This window comes from Amblyomma maculatum, chromosome 5 (genome assembly GCF_055883805.1).
Source record: "Amblyomma maculatum isolate TAMU_Amacu chromosome 5, ASM5588380v1, whole genome shotgun sequence".
NCBI classification, from domain to species: Eukaryota; Metazoa; Arthropoda; class Arachnida; order Ixodida; family Ixodidae; genus Amblyomma; species Amblyomma maculatum.
Window position 1 is genome coordinate 121910259 of NC_139348.1, and position 25824 is coordinate 121936082.

Here is a 25824-nt window from a genome sequence, read left to right on the forward strand (position 1 = left end):
TTTTTTTTCAAATTCAATAAAAAAGAACGGCTGGGCTTAGATGAGACGCGCCGCTACTGAACCGTGTAGCACCCGGGTTCAAACCCGGCCGTTGCAGCATATAATGCAATGTATCTCCCTAGGGCAAAATCAGTGGTGGGACGCGAAAGGTGTGCAAGAAACGATCGAGTTATGGCCCGTTATAGTAAGGGGGCGGTAGACTCGCGTATAGAGGAAGTGTATGGCTCAGGACAGCACACACTGGACTCACCACTAATATATATGCTCCACGGTCTCCGTAATGTCACAAGTGGGACATTCGGGGGAATTTGTCTGTCTAATTAAATGCAATTATTTGCGCGTAAAAGCCACGTTTAAACGCAGTCTTTGGATCCAGCATGGACGACTGCGCGGAATGCAGGTGTCCACAAAAAATGTGACCGATACTGCGTCTTTCCCTTTATTGAACCAATTATTATTATTATTATTATTATTATTATTATTATTATTATTATTATTATTATTATTATTATTATTATTATTATTATTATTATTATTATATTCCTGTCCCAGTCAAAAAAACAAACATTGGAACCAAGTGGAATCTCAATGGGCACCAACTGGACTGTCTAATGGGTTCCAACTGGAATTCCCATTCCATCTGGAACCCATTAGAAAGTCTATTTGGAAGTCACATTCCAAATGGATAGTTCAGTTGGTTCCATTTGGAATTCTAGAATTGCAATATTGGTTCCAGCTGGATAGGCCAATTGGATCTGCTACTAGTGCAAACTCTATAGAGTGCCATTTGTACATAACTATAGCACTAATAAGTTCATTTTCCAAATGAAAACTCAGTTCGACGAATCTTTGCCAACTGTAGTCAAACCAATGGGTCTTCCCAATTGAGTCCAATTGGTCTGTCCAACTGCACTGAGTGCATCCATGGGAACATTCGCATATTTCACAAAGAAGGCAGACACAATATTCTGTTCATAATAACAACTATCAGCAGTTTAATCTGTTCAACAAAATTCATCATCTGCACCATTGCTGCAAACAAAATTAAATAAAATAACTGCACTCAAATGGCAAGAGTCACTGACCCCAGCATGCGAGTATGATGAATGGTGTATATAAGCAGGAGCAGAAGTGTGCTTGCTGGGTGTGTGTAGTGATCTTGTGTCACATATATGTTACTGTGGAACTGTGTATTAATCTTGTGAGATGTATGCTTGCCTGTACTCCTTCATTTCCACCAAGCATATAATCATCAGTCTCCATATGCCTAGTAAACATGCAAGTAGTCAGTCAGTCTTCCTTTTGTCCCAATTGGTATGTCCAATTGGACCCATTGTATGCAATGGGTGTTGCCCATTGGATCCAATTGTGTGCAGTAGGTCTCACCCATTGACTGCAATGGGTTGTGCCCGAAAACACAATTGGTTCCAGTTGGAAACCAAATGGTTCTAATGGTATTTTTTTACTGGGGTATGATAGGCGATCTGGAAGCACAAAACTTGTCGAGGCTGTTTTGGCAAAAACGGTCGCGCACAACTTGCTGGCAATTTCTTCTTTGAGCGAACAATTTTGCATGTTGAGGTTCTCCAAAGTGTAGCTTGCAGGTAGCGCATCCCCATGTGTGTCGCTCCTCAGGTATATCAAAACTGGAGTTGAGAAGCAACTGTGTTTTAAGTGCGCGTGAAGCCTGATCAGAACTGTGCCTGTGCTTCCCCCACTGTATCATAAACAGACGTTTTTTTTTTTTTCAAGTGTCAAGAGCTTAAATATTGAACGCTTTCTAATGCATAAATAGATCTTTCAAACAGAAGCTAACTCTCGATCCATCTGGAAAGCCAAAATGCTTGCAGCTCCTACCTTCTTCGCATAGATCGAATAAGAGGAGCTGAATAACTTTGCTGCTCCTGAAGACCTCTGTCATGATGTCCAGGCAGAACACTGAACTGTCCTGGAGAGTCTGGAGACAGCTCGTTGCCGACGAACTTGACTGTTTTGTGCATTTCCCCTAAGCATTGCGGCTACCTTTGGTGCCAGGGCGTCACTGATATGCGTCCAGACCACATATGCGCAGGCATTTCGACTGGGCGAATGCTTGGAGAAAGCCGCTCTTGGGCTGAAGCCCACAGCGAGGATTAAGCACGAAGCTCTGCAGGTTAGGCACCGGTCCAACGGCGACAGATGGCAGAGAGCCGCTTATGAAATTGAACTCGGTCGTATACTTGCACCTCGCAGATGCAGTGGTGCTGTCTGAGAAGATATGGCGAAGAAAGCGCGGCACCGTCGTTTTCATTGCCGCCACACAGTACCCCACCATGTGGCAATCTTATTCGTTGTATGAGCATAGGTAACAGTGCTTACCCGGTTCAACCTCTGTAATCCCAAGCCCCGCTATTCGCTAAGCCTTGTCCCAAGAGGCTAAATGATCAATCTGACAGCATTCATTAAACAAGTCCGTGACACAGGCATGTTCAGCACGAAGGCAGTGTAGCCAGCATCCATTGGTATAATGGCCACTCGTACCACCTATTCCAGCTTCCACATTTCAACATTTCCCCCAAAATTATGTCGCTGCAATATTTGTTTCCTCCAGTACAGCTACGTATTCCACGATTAGACAAAACATTGGTACTTTTAACGCCTAGCTAGGAATGCGGGAGATTGTTCCGTGCACGCGAGCTGTTTTCTGCACAGGTTTACGGACCTTCAGAAGCATTGCTGCCGATTAAACTGATAGCATGCGATCTGATCAGCCACCGGGGGCCCCAAAAGCAGATATTCAGAACAGCAGCCGTGCAAACGAAGCCTATAGTTAGCATGTGAGCTTTCGAACACAAGAGCTCGCGACTCTGCTAACAACATGTTAGGTCTTAGTCTTCCTCTAAGCCAACGTCTATTTTAGTGACGTCAGACGGCCAGACTATAACGGGCACACGCAATTGATTGCATGGAGAAGAAGAAATGTAAAATGACCATAAATAAGGGGAAAAGAAAAGTGATGGAACAGAAGAAAAATACTGCAGTAGGATGCTGAAGGTAAAAGACTTGCGCAAAAAGTAGATGAAGAAAGAGACGTGACAACAAGATAGAGCGCACTATCTTTTGCGCTCTATCTTGTTGTCACGTCTCTTTCTTCATCTACTTTTTGCGCAAGTCTTTTACCTTTTGCTAATATGAACCAACTCGCCCAGAAGAAAGTACTTATAGGATGCTGAGTTTGGCTAGTTTGTGCAATTCATTTTGGATGGAAAAAAACAGCACAAAGGGACGAAGGACAAACGAACAGGAAGCACAGACAAGTGCTATGAGGTAGTCTCTGTGCTTCCTGCCCCTTTGTCCTTCGTCTCTTTGCGCAGTTTTTTTCCATCCAAAATGAACAGAAGAAAAATATGGCGGATGTTATGTTTAACCCTGCTTAAAAGTGGTTCTAATGAGCGAAAGCATTGCCTGGATATTTCAGCAGCCTTTATAGCAGGGTCGCATTCCCTATTCTAGCAAGAGCTGCTTGACAATACGCAGCATCCGCTGAGTGATTGGAGGAAGCTTAGCACTTCCGACACTCGCTTCTCTATGAGGGAGGTGTCGGCGTTCCGGCACGCTCTCTTTCCACAGCTAATATGAATGCATCTTCGCATACCTCGAGCTTTGATACATGGGACGTATCACGTGGTCAACCTTCGCTGTACATCAATGTGGCATCACTGCTAAAGCTACAGGTTATGCTGAAGGTCCCGGTCAAAGGTCAAGTTTACATGACAATCATATATGGCATATGCTGTTACTCTTGGGGGGGTGTTGGTTGACCTTGGTCCGGTTTCAAATTCAGAGTTGGAGCCAAACAAAGCTCTGGGTTGTACATGTAGTACTAGTAGAGCTCTAAAAAAGAAAAACATTGTTGGTCACTTCAGTGGCTCCACCCATTGGCTGCTATGCTTGTATCATGGGCTGTAGCAATGCAAGCAGTGGCACAATCCACGAGGGTAGAGCTCTCAAAAAGAAAAACATTGCTGGTCGCTCCAGTGACTCCACCCACGAGCCGCTAAGCTTGTATCATGGGCTGCAGCAACGCAAGCAGTGGCAAAATCCACAAAGGTTCGCCTTCCCTTAATGTACAGTTTAGGTGTTCATCACGAAATGTGACAGATACCTCACCTTGATTTCTTTTCCTGTAAACCAATTATTATTATCAGTCCCTTTGAGAAGCTAAAAGTGTAGCGGCACAGGGAAAGAAAAGTCGGGACAGCAGTCATTCAGTGATCATCCGAACAGGTGCTCGTGTCACGGTTTTAAGGAAGATACGATTTCAGCGCCCATTGCCGGCTTGGTGCTGTGAACATAGTGCGGAACCTGAGGAGAACATGGCTGTGAGCTGAAAGGAGAACAATAAAGGCGGATCTAAAGGAACTTTCATGGGTCACACCCTGATGCCTACATGCTGCACACCTGCTAAAGAAGCACAAGCGTCCATGCAGTCTCTTCCTCCAGTATGCGCTGGTTTCGTGTGATAGTGAAAGGGTGACTTATCGATGGACACCTCAAATACCCATTCAGAGGCATGGTTAAAATGCTCAGCTACTGAACTGGAGTACCCTGGTTCAAACCCAACTGTGGCAGTTGTGTTTGGATGGAGGTGAAAAGCAAAGGCGGGCTTCTCACCTGATGTCAGGAGGCCTTTTTGAACAATCTCTTCACCAAAGTGACTTACACACACTGGTGTCAATATATTTCCATTAAATGCATTTTGTTTTCCTGCATTCGTGAGAGGGTGCCACAAATTTTGATGTGATGGTTAATATGCGGTGAAAGGTGGTGGTGTAGGTGTCCTAAATAGTCGTTACCTTACTTTTCAGCAAGTAAAATGGTTGTGAAGAATGCATATGGATAAAATGCAGCACTACATGTGTAGCAGTACTGTTAGGCATCAGTCACTTGTGTAATGGAAGCAGGAAGGCAACAGCAAAGATTTTAATTAAACATCTATCAGGAGTTACCAAACTAATGCGATGCAAAGAGGAGATACTCACGCTAGGAGTTATGAACACTTCTAAAGGGAAAATGAATGAATTTGTAGAGCTTATCACATAAATGATGTTAACATAACACTAGCAGAATGGCATTATTACAGTAGAGAAGCCAAATGTGACAGCATAATCACTTGGGAATCTGGTCTTTTCTACACCAGAATGACTAGCGCATAATGCCGGGATATTTATATGAAAGACTTGGAGTTATGAGAATAGATGACGAAAGCATAGATATTAGTGGAAGCAACCATTAGAAGTTAATGGTAAGTTTTGGGTATAGCAAGAAAGCTAAAGCTGGACTGCAAAAAATATAACATACAGCATGGAATCCAATGTATGAACAAATGACATTTGATGAGCATACCGAAAGTGACAGATTGTCTGGTTTTAGTTTTACAGGGTCTAATGTCCCAAAACAACTCAGGCTATGAGGAACGACGCAGTAAAGAGTCGCAGAAATTTCGACCACAAGAGGTTCTCTAACATGCATTGGCATCTGTGAAATTAACCAGAGCAGGGAAAGCATGATGCAAGAAAACATTTTGTATTCTTCTTGCACCTTGTATGGCAGCCCATTTTCCAGTATAAGTTCTCGAAGTATTTGGTGGCTCGTTGTTTTGTTTTGTTACCTTTTCCACAACCATTATCTGGAATTTAATTTGCCATTTTCAATACCTGTACACAAAACCAATTTATACACTAAATCACTTTTTTTTTATTAAATAATCATGTTTCTGGCTTCTCGAGCAGCTTGTGGATGATGAGGGATATCTGCATGAAAAGTAGGAGAGTCATTAGTTCTTTACTGAAACCCTCCGCCATTTCAAGTTCACAAGTACACAGTGGTAATGCAATGGATACTTCCTTTCAGCATAGCAAAGCCGCACAAAAGATACATACGAAAACCTAAACCTAATGCCACTAACTGTACACAGTAATCACAGTGTGTGCAATGATTTTTGTTAAAAATTAGCTTGCAGCTACATATATGACTGAAGTTATCACTACACAGCAAAGTCACTATTTTGTACACTAGGAAAGGTTCTAAGCTGCGTGTTTATTGCATGTGCGATGCTGCTCGAGCGCTGTCATAGAGCAGAAGCAAAAGGTGATAAAGAAATTTTGCTTTACTAGGCCCCTGACATCAAGAAAAAACACGGTACTAGATATAATACTGTCATGAAGAAATATGTAATACTGTTACGGACCCCGTCCTGTGTGAAGGGTTAATTCACCTCATAACAATATGCTTTCGCTGGCACTGCATGCAATATTGGCTTAAACATATTCGAATGTAGGCTGCTAATGAACAAGGCCTTGGAATTGCCAGCTTTCTACACAGACGCTCAAAAGCTCATCAAGCACATCTAGTGCAAAGTGATGGTACAGTTCTGAAATAAAAATTGCACATTCTTAGTGATGGCCTTTTCACATACCTCTTATGTTTACTTACTGTTTGTTTTGTTGCAATATGTCAGGAACCAAGAAGTACCTCCTTTCGACTGGGAAGTCAAAATGTCCTTATTGTTTCAGCCACTCTCATCACATTCCTGTGTGACTGAAACAACAGGGACATCTTGACTTCCCAGTCAAGAGGAGGCACAACTTCTTGGTTCCTGATATAATGCAACAAAACAGGACACTGATATGGAACAGAATTTAATTAAGGGAATCTAACCTGTCACACATACGAGTTGGTACGAGTCAGCTGCATTGCATGAGTGTACCTGGGTTAATTGTGTCTCTTATATATAGTGAAAAAATTACTTTAGGGACCTAGAAAAGTTGTCCTTAGTAACAGAGTGTCTCTTGTAACCATGTCTCTTGTATGCAATGTTGTTAACATGGCAAACATAAGAAAGCCAACCAAACCCTTTTCAAGTGTCTCTTATAACCGAGTGTTTCTTGTAACCATGTCTCTTGTAACGAGATTTTACTATTGTAATTTCCAGTTTACAGCCCACAGTCTATAAATACGAATTTATTGCTTCTATGCAGTATGTATCAATATTGTGTCAAATACGGCAAAAAATCAGCAAGAAATCAGAAACCCTATAGATGATGTCAAAACCAAGCAGAACATCACCTGCCACCTGCCAATTCAGGTAGAAAGTTAGTTCCTCGGCTGATCAGAGGTTGATGGCGCTACAAGGTCAAGTGACCTGGCTGAGCACTGATTGGCCAGTGAGGTATGTGGCATCATGTGACCTCTCTCAACCAATCGGGGAATTTCATGAGGTACACCAGTGCTGACTCTGTCTCAACATTTGAACCCTAATGCTATTGCATTCAAGAAAATTATTTTGTGAGCAATTGCAATACTTATAATACATCAAAAATCTGACAGACAGCCAGCCAAGCACTCCTGTGGTGAGGAGAATAAAAACAAAAAGAAAATGAGCGTGCAGTGAAACCTAGTATATTTCCCAAGTTAATCTTTTTTTTTTATTATTTAAACGGATGGAAGCGTTAATTTTTTCCCAGTGTGTTTTCACTTGGAAATTATCCCTATAACGTTATTAAATGTGCTTCGCCTTTTAAAAAATGCCAGCGTGCAATAAATGTTTAGAATTTTTTTTAATTTGCAGCCTCAGTTTTCAGTTTTGGTTTCAGGTTGCCGAACGGTCGCAGCAACGTCATAAATGCAGATGAGTTCATGTGGAGCAAGCAAAAGGTGTAATATAATCACTGTTTTGTCTTTTCAACTCACGTCAACTCTTACGCTAGACTCCTCCGGAAGTTGGAATGACAGCAACTTGAGAAAGAGCAATTAAAGCTGCAATTTTGTAGCCTTCATATAATTCATACACACTTGTGACATTGCAACCATTATTTGGCTACTGAGAATAAAACTATGTGCGAGAAGAAATCCGGTTATAAATTTTATTGAGCGAAGATGAATTTAATGCCGTGAAATGCCTCGGCCCAAAAAAAAAAAATCTGAGTGAATTCTCAGATTTTTTTCTCATGCTTTTTGTCCGCTTTGATGATAAGAATTTTCGGATGCTACGAATTTTTATGTGCCCCTGTGAATTTCATATCATATCACTGAGATTTCCCTGTAATCCAAAAGTAGAAATACAGCAAAGAAAATTTATTGTCTCTGCCCCTGTAAAGAGACTCTGAGGAGACCTCGACCCCTTCCTATCAGTAAAAACTTAATCCACTGGCTCTTTCCAGGCCTGTTGACATTTCTGGCAGCTAGACGCATGTTTAGGACTAGAGAAATACAATTTGAAAACTTTCCCACTTTGCAATTTTACTAGTAACGCCTATGCCGAGAAAGTCTAGTTGACACTGTTTGCAAATTGAATGGTGGTGTAAGCGTACCATCTGGGATCTGTCCCAAAAAAGCGGTATCCATGTACATAGTTTATTTGCGAAACTAACAGTTGATGGGCACACTTATTTCATTTCTTGGGAGTTTTCTAGCTTATAAAAGTTCCATTTCTGGTGACTGTGACAACTCTGCGATAAGAGCGTGGTGCAGTGCCGACAGAGATAGCCTAACCTCAATGTCCCTTGTAATTATCATGCTCGTAACAAAGTAAAGGAAACATATGCACAGGACAACCTCATTTATTTCGGCTTCAAGGGACTGGAAGGAAAGCCTAAATCAATTGCAGCTTGAACTACCTAACTGCTCATAAGATTGTAAAAAAACAAAAAAACTCAGCAATATGCATGCTAAATGAAGTGTCCCACACAATAAGGCTGTTATATGTGAAAGAACTGGACCAATTGGTACATGTCAGTGTTTCTGCATCTTGAGTCTCTAAAGCTCGGTCAGTAGTTATTGAAGCTGAGGCATTATTTCAATATGCAAATAATCTACACCAGAAGGAAATCAATGTTAGTGCTCATAAAGGTGTGTCTCAATCTGATCTAAAGAACAAGAGAAGAAAGTTGGGCAAGTTGTTTAAAGATTCTGGACAACAGTGCACTAATCGCGGAGAAAAGGAAGAACGAGACAGGACAAGCATTCACTTCAACTGAGCTTATTACACAAAAGGCAGAGTTTATACATCACGGACCATTAAAAACAAACAAACCTCAACATACTAAGCAAATAGCGAACAAAGCAGCTCACATCTTCAACAAACTATTAATCAACTCTGTTCAGTGGAACATTGTGCACCCGGACACTTCTTTATCACTATAAACATAGACAGGCACTTTTTAGAACTCTAATTCATTTTGAAAAGAAGTTTTTGAGAAACCAACTGACATAAGCATCTTTAGGGATATGTTTTTGATTTTCTTTCATTGTTTCTCCTGACAACTGGGCTATGCTTAGAAAGAATGACTTTATTTGAAGAAAACCAGCTATGGGAAGGTATGTTCGCAAAGGAGACGATCACGAGAGAAGGGGAGACAGGACGGGACGAGCGCGAACTTCAACTGATGTTTATTCGAAAGGATGGCAGGCTCACATAGTTTTCCAGTACAGGCTCAAAACGGTATCAATGCATATATCGCAAAAAAGCGACAATAATCACACGCAAAGGGGGAGGTGGGGAGGCAGGAACAAGTCATGGTAAGGTGCCTTCGAGAAAAACGCTTATTTTTACAAAAACGTAGTTGAAGTTTGCGCTCGTCCCGTCCTGTGTCTTCTCTCGTGATCGTCTTTTTTGTGCACATACCTTCCCATCGTCATGAACCAACTCGCCCAACAAAATATCCTGCTGAAAACCAGCTGCAGCTGCATGAACAACGTGCGAGGCAAGGTCACCGGATGATTTTGCATACCTGTCAACCTGGTGAGAAAAAAACTACAAGATTTTTTATTCGCGCCAGCGGGAATAGGGACAATGTTGGGGGGTAAGAATCGACCAAACTTTCAGCCACTGTCCAATGAGTCCTTTTGCATAGGCCTCGCAGCAGAAGGCAATGCTAGCTTCAAAAGCCCACCGGAGTAGTTTTGCCCAAAGCATGGTCTGGATTGGTGGACCTTCACCAACACCAGATGTTGAAAGTTTGTGTATGCTGATGAGCGGAATTCAGTTCTAGTTGCAGTTTCAAATCTCCTTCCCTGCCGTCAAACACATAGATGTCACATCTCCACGTTGTGTGAGACGCAAAACTGCTTTTTCTCAATGTCATGAAGAACAGTAATTCAGAAGTGTGAAGTCCCAAAAACGTCAGCAAACATCTCTAGCTGGGCTTTGATAGTGCCATGACCATAACCATGCGAGAAATCTTCCTACACAAGCAAGCAATTGCAGCAGAAAACATTGAATGCAATGAGCCACGGCAATATTGGCTTTGATCGGTTGCTTAGTCGATGATGCCGATAGTGCTAGTGCGGCCGTTGATGGTGATGCTAGAGATTAGGATAGAGCTGCAGATTCCAAAACACCGTTTCATTTTGCAACAACTATTTATACGTGGTCAGAGGCACTAATAGGGAGATTTAGGGCAGTGTTCGTACAACCGGAAAGCTCAGTCAAAAACTGAGTCTCCTGGGAGAAACATGAGGCATACTACGAAATTTTGTACCAGGTTTCCTCTACAGCTGTGAGAAAATACCATTTAACTTAGGTGCTGACTTTCTTCAGCCCATGGGCCAATTTATGAAAATATGGCACAATTCAGCCAATATTCTTGACTCACTCTTAAGCTGCCCTTGGCTCTTAACAGCGTTAATTCCATTCCCTTGTCACATGCTTTGGTTACAAGGTGAACCAGGTAACTGCTCATTTTAAACCTTGTCATTTGCTATGACAAGCTGACGTCAATCAGGTTCACAAACAATTCAAATGAATGACCTGGGTGGATGGTATCTGGCAATTGTCCACGTAATTAATACTACACCTGACTTTTGCATAAAGTGTTTGACCACTTCACCCTACTACAGCAGATGTCAAACAGGAAATGAGAATTTCCAAAAAGGCATCAACAGACACGCTGCATGTCACCATGTCTAGAATTCCAAGAAATATATCTTCAACTGCTCTCCACCAAGACACAGAAGTACTCAGTTTCTTTTTTTTTTAATGTATCACAGGGCAACAGTGGCAAATACCTTGGCACCCTATCCTATCTTCAGACACATTTCGACTTGCCAATGTACATGTAACCTTTCTCACCTCCAACTCCGACTAGGCAAACTTATTAAAGATCATAATCCCAGTGGCTATCATATTCTCAGTGTTGACGTGACAAACTTTTTATTATTCCATACCTCACGAGGATCTGATGGAGTGTGTCATAACCTGCATCACCAAGACAATGATGACGGTGCCTTCATAAGAAAATGTGGCATTTCTGTTGGTATATTTTTTGTAAATCCTATTTTTGTATTTGAAATGTACTTTAGTAGGGTGGAATGGCCAGCACTCCAAAAGTCAGCCGTATACATAGGTGCTGCGTAGCACCAGTGCTTGGTACATAGTATCGTCCTAAACTATGTTGACAGGTCTGTCAATCAACTGTTTAAAAAAATTTGTTGTACATGGAAGGTTACATAATATTCCTTCAGGCGTCTGATTTCAACCATGACCTTAAAGACATCGCGAAAGCAAGACAAGCACTTAGGGGTTAAAAATTTACCACTCAAGTTACGAGTGATGGCAGAATATGATTTCTGAGCCTCAGCTGACATGTTCTTCCTGACTGTTTGTGTTGGCAGTATATTACATCTGTGAAAGCTTTACAAAGTTATAATTCAGGCAACTTAATTAACTCAAGCTAGCCAAGGATGGTGTTGTGATGTCATATAGTATTAGGTCTTAGGTCAGTGACTGATCAATGACAGCTTCTCAAGGTAAATGTCAAGACTGAAGTAGAATGGTTACCAGGATCACGTATCACGAGGGCATGTTCAAAAGTTATGAAACTGATGAAGGCAGCTAAGGGCCAAGAGCAGATTCACAGTGAGCTAATGAAGCTGGCTATTGTGCCAAGTGTCAACAAGTTGCCCCATGAGCAGAGAAAGGTCAAAGGAAAGTATGCCGTCAGCATTGTTTTTTCAACACCTAATAAGTTAAGCTACATTTTCTCGGAGCTGCGGAGGAAGAGGTATGGTACAAGATCACGTGGCATGAATAGCAACTGACCAGTCATGCAATATTCGAAGTTGGTTCCGTGCATTGTTGGAATGATGCGCAAAGGTTGCCGCTTTCCTGTGGAGCTGTGTACTATATGGACAGACCGAACAATGCACTAGTGAAAGGCTCTAAGAACAGTTAATTTAATATTTGCAATAATAACTCTCCAAAGTCAATAATTGATCTTGGCTTGCTCCATTATTCATGGAGTGAAGCCTGTTTTTTTTTTTTTCAAGTACAGTCATTCTTTCTAGGATTAAAGACCTGCTCGCAAGGTGAAATATTTCACATGCGTATCCCTAATAAGATTCTTGCATCAGTCACTCATCGCGTACGGTTTTTCACAACGAATTCGATTTCCTAAAAAGTGTCTGTCTCGCTATCTTCCGCTGGCAAGAAATGATTAATAATTTGTTGAACATGTGCACTACCTCTTTTGCAAGGCACCTTTTATGCGGCGTCCTTTTTCCTGTATGAATGCTAGGGTAAGTAAATGCTTGTCCTGTCTTATTCTTCCCTTCTGTAAAGGCTTACATCCCCTTGTAAGTGGACGCTACAGCAGGCCATAGAAAAGCTGCCAACTATAAAAGGAAATCAAGCTAGGGCGGACTTGTCCTGCTGCCTGAGAGCCATGAAGCCAGTCACCTCTTGAAATGAACAGCTTTGCTCAAACAAGACAAACACCAAACGGGATCCTATCATAAGGCACAATGCCCATGGCAAAGATATGGAGCTGTAGATATGGAGACGTGCAGCTCTCTTGTACCCTTTCAAAAATGGTAATTCAGGAAAGCGTTTTAGGATTATGACACTCCCCTTAGTATTGTGGCCTCTGCCAAAACCTGCTGAAAAAGCCTCGACGAAACAAGTGCTGACCTATTTTCATATTGACATGGCCGCACCATACGTTTGTGCTCTTGAGGGGGTGATATTTCAGGACATTGACTTTGCAGTGCTTTGCATATCATATCAAACAGCAGGCATGCTTGAAATATTCACCACACACTTCTGCATGCCGGATTACAGTTCAGTGAAAGTATATAAGGGTTTTATAAATGGAAGTCTGAAATGGTGTGCCACAGAGGATGGGAGTCCCCGGCCACCGGTTCTTACCTTCCTTGCTTTAACCTGGACTGGATCGGCTGACTTGGCCTGCAGGTCTTTCAGCTGTGCCAACAGTGGCGGTCCCTGGCTGGAAAGGTCAATGTGGCCCTTTCGTAGCAGCGCCTCTATCAGCACCAAAGCCCTCTGTCAAAGGAAAGAGAGGAGAAGAGAGAGCGAGCGCCTTTTCAACTCTCCACCAACACAGCTTCCCCAAGGCAGCATGCGAAGAAAAAACGTTGGAGCTAAAATAAAGCACAGAGAAAGAAACGGTGCTAACATCAACGCACCACATGTATCGCCTTATTGTAAGCCTGCAACACTGAGAGCTGCACGTCGTATGAGGACATACAACAGGACACAAACAAGTTGAATCGAGCCGAATGGTGAATTTCAAACTCCAAGTGTGTAGGTAAATTACATGATGTGGCGCCTGAATCTGCAGTCACAAGTTTTATGAGCAATTAAACACACCGGTTACCAAGCAGCGCCTCTCCAAGAACACTGGTGCAAAGGTTACAGGGGCATTTTTTCTTTGCTAAAGCAATGCATATTACATAATCACCTTGCATAAAGCAGTTTCCAAAAGAGCAGGAACACAAGTGCTTTATAAGGACGAAAAAAGCACAGCATTTCTTCATATGTTTAATGGACGGAAACAGTTCCAGATGAGGAGACTGCTGGAGCTAGTTCAGTGTAACATCTTGTTTCCACTTTATTACTCCAATAACTGCATTGCTACTCTTCACTCAGTTATGGGACAAACATCTGCACTTTTGTGCCATGTATTTCTACTAGGAAGAATAATTATGGGTTTAGTAACAGCAGCCAATGCAGATTATTACTAAAAAATAATTATGACAAAAATATTGAGCTTACTGCACAGCCTGAATGCTCACATAGACATTGCAAAAATCAACTGTGGCATGTATGTATTAACAAAGCAGAAGAAACATTTACATTAGGTCTAGGGTCGCTTACTCCCCTGTGCTGTAACAGTGCACAAACTGTACCTAAAACATGTTCATGCATACAAGATGTTAACAGGCTTTGTCCCAGTGCACCCAATCCAAATTCACTAAATCTATCAACTGAGAAAGCTTGGGAGTAACTGCGATTTTACTCATGTATACTCTTGCTAAAGATACTATTGGGTGACGCAAGTAAATACTTAAATCCATTAGTATTAGTTAGTGCTTAGTGATGGCTGTCACTAGTATGAGTACGTACAGACTTATATACGGTATAAGTAGACTGTGTATACATACACAACATTATGCTTTCTGCGACTCTGGATCAAGTGTCCACCATACTATTTAGCTGTTATGCCATGTGATGCATACAGTAAAGCTAAGCATTTATAATTGTTCTTCTCATTCCTCACATAACAGTTACCCTCTGTTTTTCTTTTACCATTTATGCAGCACCGTATGTGCTCACCTGTCATCAAACACGTTACAGTACAACTTTGCTGCCCATTTAAGTTACCTCCTGCGTCTTCTGGTCAAAATGCAGCCAGAAAACACTATTCTCACCACTTTATTCGCAGTGTGTACATATTCCAGTACTAAAAATATGTTTAGTGATCGCCCTAATGCATCCAAAGATACGAACAAGCAGAATCTTGGAGCATGTGACGTGGAGAGCCAATACGCAGCAACAGTCTCCCTGTTACAGCAGCTTTCCTGCCATGCTCAGGTGCAATAAGGCGAAGCATAACAAACAAAAACAATTTGGAGAGGTTTAATAATATGCGAAATCACTAGATTGGCTTGCAGTTCGCCCAGGTTGATGGCAGATGTATTTGATGCTGTCCCTGTCTTCTCTCCATCATGTGGCCGAGGCACACTCATGAGGTGGTCGATGATGTATATTACATAGGTTGTAAAGAGTGACACATAAACATGATGTAGTGCTTTCTCATTGAAGAAGTAAAAAACTACATTAACAAACGAAATGACAGTTCCAAAGAGGACACGACACAGGAACGTGAAACATATGCAATTTATGAAGGGCAAAAGACAATGGTGCGATTCATCTCAAAATTGCAGTGGTGTGCTAAACATACGAGCAAGCTGGTTCTGGGGAATGTGCATGAATTCAGTGAAAGGCGGGACAAAGCATGCAAAGCAACAAAAAATGGTTCTGGTTACTACTGCCATAGACGTACCAGACGGATGGCAAAGGTTTGTCACCACTAAGGAGAACACAAATGCGAAGTGCATTCTATAGGCATTAGAAGACACCATTGAGACCTCGTCGCAAGAAAATGTAGTCGACACTTTTTAATTGAAATCTACAATAAATGCCCTTCAATGTCTGATCCAGCCATTATATTACTCAAAATTAGGCAGTTTGGATCATGACTGGGTCACACATATGTGGATCATATCGGTAGACATTTCACATGCAGTTTAGCCCCCCCTGAAGGTGTGTCATCTTAACTAGACATGCTTCAGGCCTCTACCATCACAATAATACCCTTGTACTGCACTTAGTTTCAACATAATATATTGCTTGGCCTTTTTTTTTTAATCTACCGACAATGTCGCTTCCTTGCATGCTCAAGATAGAGGCTAGTGTAGAATAAATGCTCCTAAGAATTAACACTGCACTATACACCACAACATGACATTATTAACTATAGGCACCTATGACACACGGTGATGGATGAATGCTTGCATCAGTGAAGGTGGGGTACTTCAAGAATAATAGAGTAATAACATGGTACAACAAGTACACTTACAATTGTAATGATTTTAGCATAAAAAAAAAAAGCATTTGCTAACATGTGCTCACAGCAAATAATTAAGTAGCATATCTATTTAGACATTACTGTGAGGCTAGGTGTGCTACTGCTGAATCATGAGCCAGAAATACACATATACATACAAACAGAACATAGTACATACTTCAACAAATAAGAAATGTAGAGAAAAATATAAATGGGCCATGCCTAGAACTGCTTCTATGTTCGTTCAATTGCGGACGATCGATGATTTAGAACAAACAGGCGAACAAAATCAGGAGTTACAGTCTATCTTTAATCTCAGCTTTATTTTTTTTTTTAAGAGTTCTCAATTTATCCGCTGCTGGAATATCAGTGGGACACTCACCATCTGAGTGCTCTCCTGTGGTGCCAAGATCTTGGCTGCCAGCAGCTGCACGACACCATCCGCGTTGAGCATGGCACACTTCTCACGGGCTTCTTCCAGCTCCCTTCGCGAAGGGGGGAACTCCAGGCTTGGGTCAACAAAGGCCTCCACAGCCTGTGCCTCCCTCTCGAACAACCTGATATAGCGGAAAAAATGTTGATTGCTAGGTGTCGTTTAAAGCCCCATGTGACACAGATTATCTTCAACAAAACTTAAAACTCATTCAACGATAGTGCAATAAATGGAGCATGACTTTAAACAAGTTCGCTACCATGTTTCCTTTACATGCAGACACACCCCTATTGAGTCCGAGTATCTTTTAAATGACCACCTTTTTGCCTAAAATGATGAATTATAAATAGTTCAGGGTTTACTTTTTGGCTGACCTTACATGGTTTGCTTCGGTTTATGGGTCTTAACGTCCCAAAGCAACTCAGGCTATGAGAGAAGAGTAAACAGATTGAATATATATCAACAAAGGCGTCGAGAATGTCAAACTTCTTAAAAAGGAATTTCAGGGATGCTCCTCAAAAGGTTAAAGGGCTGTTATATTCTACTATTATCAGATCAATTGCGGAGTATGCCTGAGCAGTGTTCAAAACTGAGCAGTGCGGTTTGTTACTAACAACTATCGTTTTATTTGCAGTTGCTGCATCAAGCAGGACCTGGATTGGGACTCTCTTGAGAAGTACCGGATACAAATTAAATTAGAATTTCTCTACTGCATTCATTTCAAAAAACTTTCTTAAACGCCAGCTAAAACATATTTGCTGCCACTATATTTTATTTTGAAAAGGCACGATTATGAATGGATTAAAGTGCGATTATGAATCGGTATGCAGCAGTAGCGTAGAGGTAAAGCCTCTGCCTCACATGCAAGAGGACCGTGGTTTGAATCCCGGTGCCGCGCAATTCTCCACCAGATTTAAAAAAGAAAAATTACCACGTGTTGATGGAATTGCATAAAAAATAGGTTTGGGGTGCGACCTGAAGCGGTGAACACCTCTGACAACGTACTCCCTCATCAGAACAGGAGTTGGCCACCCTGGTGCAGTAACTGGCCATAATCTCCCATGATTAGTCCTACAAAACCCCAGCCCTCAGATACCAGCGGCTGCGGAGCAAGCGACCACGGCAGTGGTCAGACCTGTGATGTAGCGGGGGGTGCTAAGAATTTCTGGCTTCGCTGGACAGGTCGCCAATGGAGACTGACCCGGGGAATGTTTAATGCTAGAACCCTGGCTAGTGAAGCTAGTTTAGCATTGCTGCTAGGGGAACTAGAAGGTATGAAATGGGATATCATAGGGCTTAGTGAGGTGAGGAGGTTGAATGAGGCAGATACTGTACTGAAGGACGGGCATGTACTGTGTTATCGAGGTTTACCGGTTATCGAGGTTTACCGGTGTGTTATCGATGTTTCCTTGTCAATAAGGATATAGCTGGTAATATAGAGGAATTATATAGCATTAATTAAAGGGTGGCAGGCATTGTAATTAAGCCTAATGGTCTCTAAAAGTAACCAATTGGATTCTAAAGGAAGGTAAGCGCAGCAGGGGGAGGCAGGAAATTAGGTGGGTAGATGAGATTAAGAAATTCGCAGTGGTCAAGTGGATGCAGGTAGCACAGGACCGTGTTAATTGGAGGAATATGGGAGAGGCCTTGGCCCTGCTGTGGGCATAGTCAGGCTGCTGATGATGATCATGAATGGAAAACGCATGAGATGCGATGTCGTACCGATGCTTTAAGGAGTTCTTTTTTTCCGCATGCCATCATTAAATGGAGTAAGCTGCCTCATCGTGTGGTTGAATGCCAATCTGAGGCTAATTTCGATGCTCCTGTTTTCTCTCTCTTATCTTCCTTCCTAGCTCTTTTGTTTTTTACGTGTATCTTTTAGAACGGGTTAGCCTATGTTGCTCGTTAAAATGTGCATGTATTTATCCACCCCTGCAATTATGCCATCACAGCACTGCAGGAAATGCAAATAAATAAACAAACAAAATTGAAGAAGCATTGCTACCACTAAAAAAAACAGAAAAAAAAGAAAGCTCACACACTTGCAGACTTCTAAACATGTAACATTCCCACACTGAATGATTTCCTGTTTAGGTTGCAAGAGAGGAACGAAGGTTAATATTAAACACACACCAGAGTAGACTCTCACTGAGCACAAGTTTAAGCATAAAAATTGCAGCAGTGCATTTAAGGCTTCTTACGCGCGGTAAATGCAAAAGCACTGTGAGCTCCGTCATGGCACCTAGAGGTTTGGCCCCACACAACGCTAGCAAACCTTGATTGCACTCAGCCAGATGGCGTATGTGTGTCGCGCATTTATCTAGACTCAATTAAGGAGTGGTGCAGATGAAACTTCATGAAGACAACAATGTTCAATGCAGAGCGTGAGAGTGCGTTGCAACGAAAACTTGATGAAGGCGGTCATGTTTACTGCACACCGCGAGAGTGTGTTGCAGTTTTACATGAGGCATGGCCTATACCAGAGTGCTCTCGTGCCTAGGCCAAGGAAGGTGATCTGCTCGGATGGTGCTTCAATTCCTGGTCGTGACACGGTTCTTTTTCTTAAGTGTCAGTTCATGCGGACAGGCTGTGAAGACAGGTTGTGATGATGACAGGGTCTTGTCCAAGCCATCCATGAGCCAAGAAAAACTTTCGCATAAAAATGGAGTAAAAACAGTGGTGATGAGTGCAAATGATACACATTTGTGTTTAAAGTAATGCAATTGTTTTACCGTATTATCTGGTTTATGAACGCACCTTCGTATAAGACGCACCCCTCATTATTTAGAGGCTTTAAACAAAAAAATTGGTATATAAGACGCACCTCAATTTATTCAGGTTAGGGTAATAGGACATGACTCTATATGCTTGCTCGACCATCACGTGCTATGTGCCTGAAAGAAAATTTCTTATGTGAGCGTAGAAATGATAAAAAAAGAGGCAAACTTATGCGTGAAAAAACTCTCGCTCAGTGACAGCAGGAACTTTATTATTACAAAAAGCCTTGAAAGTCTTCATCTTGGTACGCAGTTGCCGATTTATCGCGACAGTGCTCAGGCGTCCTCTTTGCGCTCATCATCATTGTGCTGATCGTCACTGCACGCGAGTGCTATGACGCATGTGGCAAAACACATGCAGGAAGGAGAAAACACACATGCAATAGCAACCAAACAATGTTGTAAATCATAACTGGCTCGATCTGGCTTGTCTTGGCAGCGTGGAAAGGGCAAGAAGCATGGACGTCGCCACCTTTTGAAATTCTGCCAGTGAGATGGCTGTACAATTCTAGAGCACTATAACGACTGTTACCGTTTCACGATAAAGTTCGCCTGTGCACATTGAGCAAAACGGAAAAAAAAAGAACATAAGACACACCATTTTATAAGACACGCTACCGTAAATTAAAAAAAAAAAAAAAAAAAAGTGTCTTATACACCAGAAAATATGTTACGCCAAATAGAACTTCCCCAGTCGTCACTTCATGTGGCTGAACATTTTTGTCACTGAATTTTTACATTTTGTCAAGAATGTGGGAAAAATGATGGGCTTGCTACCAAACTGCTTTTTCAAAGAACTTGGTGATCGGAGAAAAGCGGCCAAATCTAAGAGTTTGATTAGAAACGGGCAGAATTCTACTGCAATTGAAAAAAAACAAGGAATAATAATAATAATAATAACAATACATCATGTCGCCAACGGAGGAAAAGCCTGAAATCTAGACATGTCAAGTGTAATTCCACCCAACCTAAAGGTGCGTTTTCTTAACTACTCGTTTCTTTGCATACAATTATGTGCATGACTAAGAAAAACTAACACCTGCTGTTAGCTATGGCAAAAATAAGAATTGGTGCATTTTTAAACTTGGATGATTATTTAGGCAGGAACAAATATTGTTTTAAATAGAAAACAAGAAACAGCACCTGAACGGCTATGAATGAAATATGAATGACTGGAACTGCTCACTGAATGGCGGGCTCCCCAGAGACATCACTGATCCTGGCAGAATCGCCAAGGCTCGCTGCGTCGCTGACGGTTCTCGACGCGTTGCCATCATCAGCATCGTCGTCATCATCATCGTCCCAGCCACCTCCAGCACGACCCTTTTTGCGAGCTGCAACAGCAAATCACAAATCAGCCAAAATAGTCATTTCAAATCAATTCGATCCTTTCATCAATTAAGTAAGCATCCCCCACCAGCATCCCAACTGGGTAGCCACAACTCACAGTTGTATGACCCTAGCAATGCCCTCATCTCAAGAAATGATGCATAATAGTTTCAAGAATAATTTTGATCTTAACAAAATCAATACAGGAGATGAATATCTTTAGTGCAATTAAGAGCGTTCCCAGATAAGTAATCACTCTCGTGATGACTGGCTGCATTGTGCAATGGTGCTCTTATATCAGAGGTGTCCTTGGGCCATGAAAACCTGTCATCATCTCATCATTATCATTTCATCATGGTCATCATCTCTGGCAAGAATCTATTTTATCGCAAAAAAACGCAATGAAATGGTGCCTCCATGAGAAACTGTAATGCAAACACCTCTCCAGAAAAAAAAAGTAGGCATTAATCTGTAATATGCTGCATCTCACGCAAGGCATAGTACACATACTGTCACAGGAAATGCTGCATATCTGCTTCATTGCAAAGTTAAATTTCATAAAAGCAACGATTCGGTCTCTTTTAGGGAACCAATTACAGAATGCTGCATAAATGACGCATCACTCTGGATAATCAGCTGTCAGTTACCATGTTCTGTTGCTGAACCTTATATATAAAAGCTACTTATCACTCAGTAAAAAGAGCATTCTAGAAAATGCCAACCTTAGTTCTCTTGTATACAGCCTAGCTCGAAGACAACAAAGAACTTTGTATCAAACAAAAGTATAAACCTATAGTCAACTATGACTCAAGACCGCAGGAACAAAGCCCCTCAAAGGAGGCCTTCCAGCCAGGTGTCTTGGGAAGGTGAGGGAGGGGAGGAGGGGTCCTACCAGTGTTTAAAATCTCGAATATGAACTGAATAAGGTATTCAGTTCGTATTCAAAATTTTGAAATTTCTCACACGCCTAGTTTTTTTCTTTAGCATTCAATTTTCATTGTTTAAGTTGAGTACCTTTCTTTCAAATAGAGTGCAGCTTATTCTGTGCTTTCTTTTTGCATCGAAGGTTTTATTTGTGGCTGAAGTTTGCGCTTGCTTTAGAGATGCATTTAATGAGTGATCGGACTGTATCATTCCTCCATTTTCAGCTGTGTGCTATGGAGGTCCCCCTCTTCTACATAGAAGGTAACACAAATTATTCACTGACATCTAAAATGATTATACAAGCAGGCCTCACCACAAAAAAACAGTGCCGCTAATTAGGTCTCGAAGTTTCGTCTCGGAACAAGAGCGCACCACAGAGCTTTTATCGAAGGGTCAGCACGTTTTCAAAAATATTCCTAGTGGTTGACCTCAAGTCTTCCCCTGTATTCAGCGGCAGGCTACAAAGCCTTGACGGTGGACCACAGACTGTGCAGGCACAATACAGCGCATTCAACCACCAAAGGTAGGGCATCGCTAACAACAACATGATGCAGTGGGAGTGACGTTGTGCTCGAGGCGACAGCTGACGTTGCGACGTGATACTAAGTGTGCAATTCAATGCTGCATTAACTGAAGACCAACCAGTAGTTGGTGACACAGTCTCGGTGAGTGTGCCATCTCGAGCCATATCAGTCAGTCAGCCGTTCAGTCGTCTCTGGCCGTTCGTGATCCTATAAACCATACAATGCCAAGATTTCTGGTCTCCCACTATCTTTCGAACATCACATATCATATTACCTTAAAGGCCCCCAGGATTGAGGCCTTTAAGGAAAATGAAACCTTTTTCCCTTCAAATCGAAGTTGACACAAAGAAAAGTAGGACTAAGATCTCGTCAGTGCCAATGAAGACCATCTCAGCAGCATCTGTAGCCACAGAATCAAACCTTCAATGTAGTAAAAAAAAAAACAATAGCATGTGTTATAGGCCCCCGTGCATGATTTTGCTTGAAATACAGCATCTGCTGCTACCAAAACGAGTGGTACCTTTCGGTGGCTTGGTTTTCACTGGCTGGGTTGGAAGGGTGGCAGTCCTGTCCTGTGAGACAGTAGGCAGCGAACGCACCGTGACTGGCTGGAACGTGGGCAGGCCCTCAGTCAGCAGGTCACTGCCACCCTTGTCAGCGGGCCTGCCCGCAATCTTCTCCACGACCCTCGCAATCCCGTCGGTCACTTGCTCAGTCAGCGTTTCTGCAGAGGCAGAGAATGACTCCAACTTGCCAAACTTGTGCATTGCTATGTTTTTACCAATATAACACTGTAGAGATATACTCGGTCCTATGACTGGCACACACGGGTCTTCGCTTACTTCGCGAAAATACTTTTGTGTCTATTGTAAAGAGTTCACGGGGGTAGCAATAAAGAGCAATCATTTCTTTGTAAGTTATGTCAAATAAACGAATAGAAAGAGGGAGTGAAAGAATAGCAGGATGTAACCTTTGCAAAATACACGGCCTGTTATGCGTTTGCTTTAGTTTGGTTAATGGGGTTTAACGTCCCAAAGCGACTCGCGCTATAAGAGACGCTGTAGTGGAGGGCTACGGATTAATTTCGACCACCTGGGGTTCTTTAAGGTGCACTGACATCGCATAGCACATGGACGCTTTGCTTTTCACCTCCATCGAAAACGGGTTTCGATCCCACATTCTTGAGCACAGTAGTCGAACACCCGAACCACTGCACTAGTACCACGGCGGAGCCTTTTATTTGTAACCAGTGGGTAGAAACTACTCCAGCAGCAGTTGTGCCCGTCGTTACTCACTGGGTCAACTTCAAGCTGAGCATAAAAATGTCATTAATTTCAAAAAAACGTAATTAAACAATGAGCTTGTTACGACACACATATGAAAGACTATGAAACCAAGGAAAGCACTGAGGAACATTTCTATTTCTTTTAAATTTATGTTACAGACCAATGGTAATCATTTTAAACAAAATTGTTTAGAAAGTAAATAAAAAAAACTCTCAAAGGATGATTACCACTGTGCAAAGCGAGATTCAGTGAAAGCTGCGGCGGCATTTTCATTCTACAATACACATGCATATTCACACAGCTCTCCAGTTTTCCGTTATACACTTCCCCACCACTACTACTGCAGTCATAATAATGCTGAAACATGGTAGTAGGCACTTAACAGCAGGCACTGCAGAATGTGATAGTTAAACTTTTACTATTGCCCTCAGACTACACGTTCCTTCACTCTCACCATACCTTATTCACTGCACAGTAACCCTCATCGCACCCTTCCCATGGTGGCAACCCTCCGGATGGTTCCTTTGGTATGTTCAGATTATGCCAACTAAAATTACTGCTACTATTACTAACTAACGCTGATATATTGGACACTTGAGAGCTATTGTTGCAAAACAACCACATGATGCCATTGTGATCCAAACCCACAACCTTTGAAGTTTATGCACGATGCTGTACCAACTTTTTTAGCTATGGCAACAACTGTCCAATTTTCTACTCTCATGGATATTTATGTTGCATGCACCTAACCTAACCTTAAGAGTGTTCACCAGTGTGACATTCATGGTGGGCATAGTACACCCTGCATTACCGCTAATGTTAGATGGAACGGGAATAAATAATAAGGTGCAAGCTTCCATTGACCTACCAACTACAAACTAAAAAATATGGGCATAAAAACATTCCCGTTTCCTTCTCTTGATTTCAGTGACCATTGGCTTTCTTAATAAGGCGATAAGTCATTCCAATATTTAACCAATAAGTAAGGGGTTTAAACAGGTGTGGTCTTTGTAAAAAATATTCAGGCAAAGGGGGGTTTGTTTCTAAGACACATAGCTGGGCTTGTTGAAAAATCTTGTCTTCACCCTTCTCGAACTTAAGTATTCTGGGAGTGCTTCCAGAAGCTCTTGCAGAATGTAAAAGCAAACCCTTCGGGTTGTATATTTTTTACGGTATCTTACTAGCAAGATCCTACAAATACACTCGGCCGTCTTCAAACTACACAATGCCAGCCAATCTCGGGCACCTCGGCCAAGCTCAATTTAAAGCTGGCTCAGCAACTTTGAGATAAGGCCCCAAGCAACTATGATAATCTGGAACAATGCAGGAGCATGTGCGCATGGATGATAACGTTTGAGATAATTCAGGGTACACCTCACATTACAAAAAAATGTGGTAAAGCCCCAAGACATAGATGAATAATTGTGCAGAAACAGAGGCAAATTTGAAAAGGATGCCAAGGTGCATGGGTAACTTGAATTGTGGCAAAAATCTGGTAGTCGGAATAATGGACTGAATTGCAACAAAAAGGGTCTTGGAAGCACTGCAGATGAAGCAAAGTGGGAACTTCAAAAAATAAAGAGTAAAAGAAGACTTTTTCATCCAATTCAAAATGTCAGAGAGGTGGTTTTATACTTACGAAACCATACTGCAAAAGAAAATACAGAAAAAGAACTTAAGACACAAAATATGACAGCACTTATTCATCAATGCGCGACAAGCGAAGGCACAGGTTCATTCTAATCCTAAAAGAAATTGGGGCCTAAGAAGTTATTCGTGTAAAGCTTTAAAATACACGGGCAACTTCAGGACTCGTCATCCTCACAGAAAAGATATAAAACCCTGCCAAATGGTTAACGATATAGCTGGACCTGCCCATACTGTAGTGATAATGAAAATAATAAAATGTTTCTTCTGACTTTTTGATTGAAGTTTCAGCAATTAAAGCAGTGTCATTGAATGCCTTCCACTGAGGAAGATGCAAGCCCAAAACTATGTACGTCGACACAGATCCAATTCATAACAATCATAACAACCTCAAAACACATACTATACAGGTTTCCATCCTTAATGCATCTCACTATGAAGGCTACAAAAATACGGACTTTCTTTGCTAACGCATCAGCAGTTATAGTAAATGTTATGTAACATCGATGCACAAACACTGCATTTCTTTTCTCTTTTAGTAAATATGCAGATTATCAGCAGAGGATTACCATCAAACAGATTATTCAAATTCAAAGGGACTGTAACTTTGCTCGATTTATGCGCATTCTTGGTAAAGGAGTGCCTATTTTCGTACACACGCTTGACGTCTATGAGAATAAAATTCAGTTGGCAAATTCGGTGGCAGAAAAATAATTCTTTCTGTAGCAACAGACGGTTGCGTTGTCTGGTGCTTCTGTACGTACTTGGCCCCAGGGGTGCGCTTCCAAATCCCTGGTATTTCCCAGTCGTAGCTGCCGACGCCCCGAGTCCAGAATACGACCGGCTTTCTGCAGAACGTGCAATGGTCCAAGATGATGCATGCTGAAAGCACACTGTCTAGACGAGAAAGCTTGAAAGAACATCTTGTTCAGCCACAAGATATGAATGAACTAAAGCACTACACAAAGATTAAACAATAATTGACAAAAGCTACAGTTA

At 41.8% G+C, this 25824-nt stretch overlaps 1 protein-coding gene across 1 annotated transcript in view; it reads right to left on the minus strand.

Annotated features, from left to right (window-relative positions):
- Positions 1-5586: 5586 nt before the first annotated feature.
- Positions 5587-25824, minus strand: part of LOC146189379 (AP-4 complex accessory subunit Tepsin-like) — a 35011-nt gene continuing 14773 nt past the window's right edge. The window contains exons 7-12 of the mRNA XM_084604221.1: positions 25590-25673; positions 22413-22616; positions 20302-20449; positions 16288-16462; positions 13184-13318; positions 5587-5792 (exon numbers count right to left, since the gene is read on the minus strand). Of these exons, the coding sequence (XP_084460347.1) occupies positions 5748-5792; positions 13184-13318; positions 16288-16462; positions 20302-20449; positions 22413-22616; positions 25590-25673 (791 nt within the window). The 3' untranslated portion in view covers positions 5587-5747. The remainder of the gene's footprint in view (positions 5793-13183; positions 13319-16287; positions 16463-20301; positions 20450-22412; positions 22617-25589; positions 25674-25824) is intronic.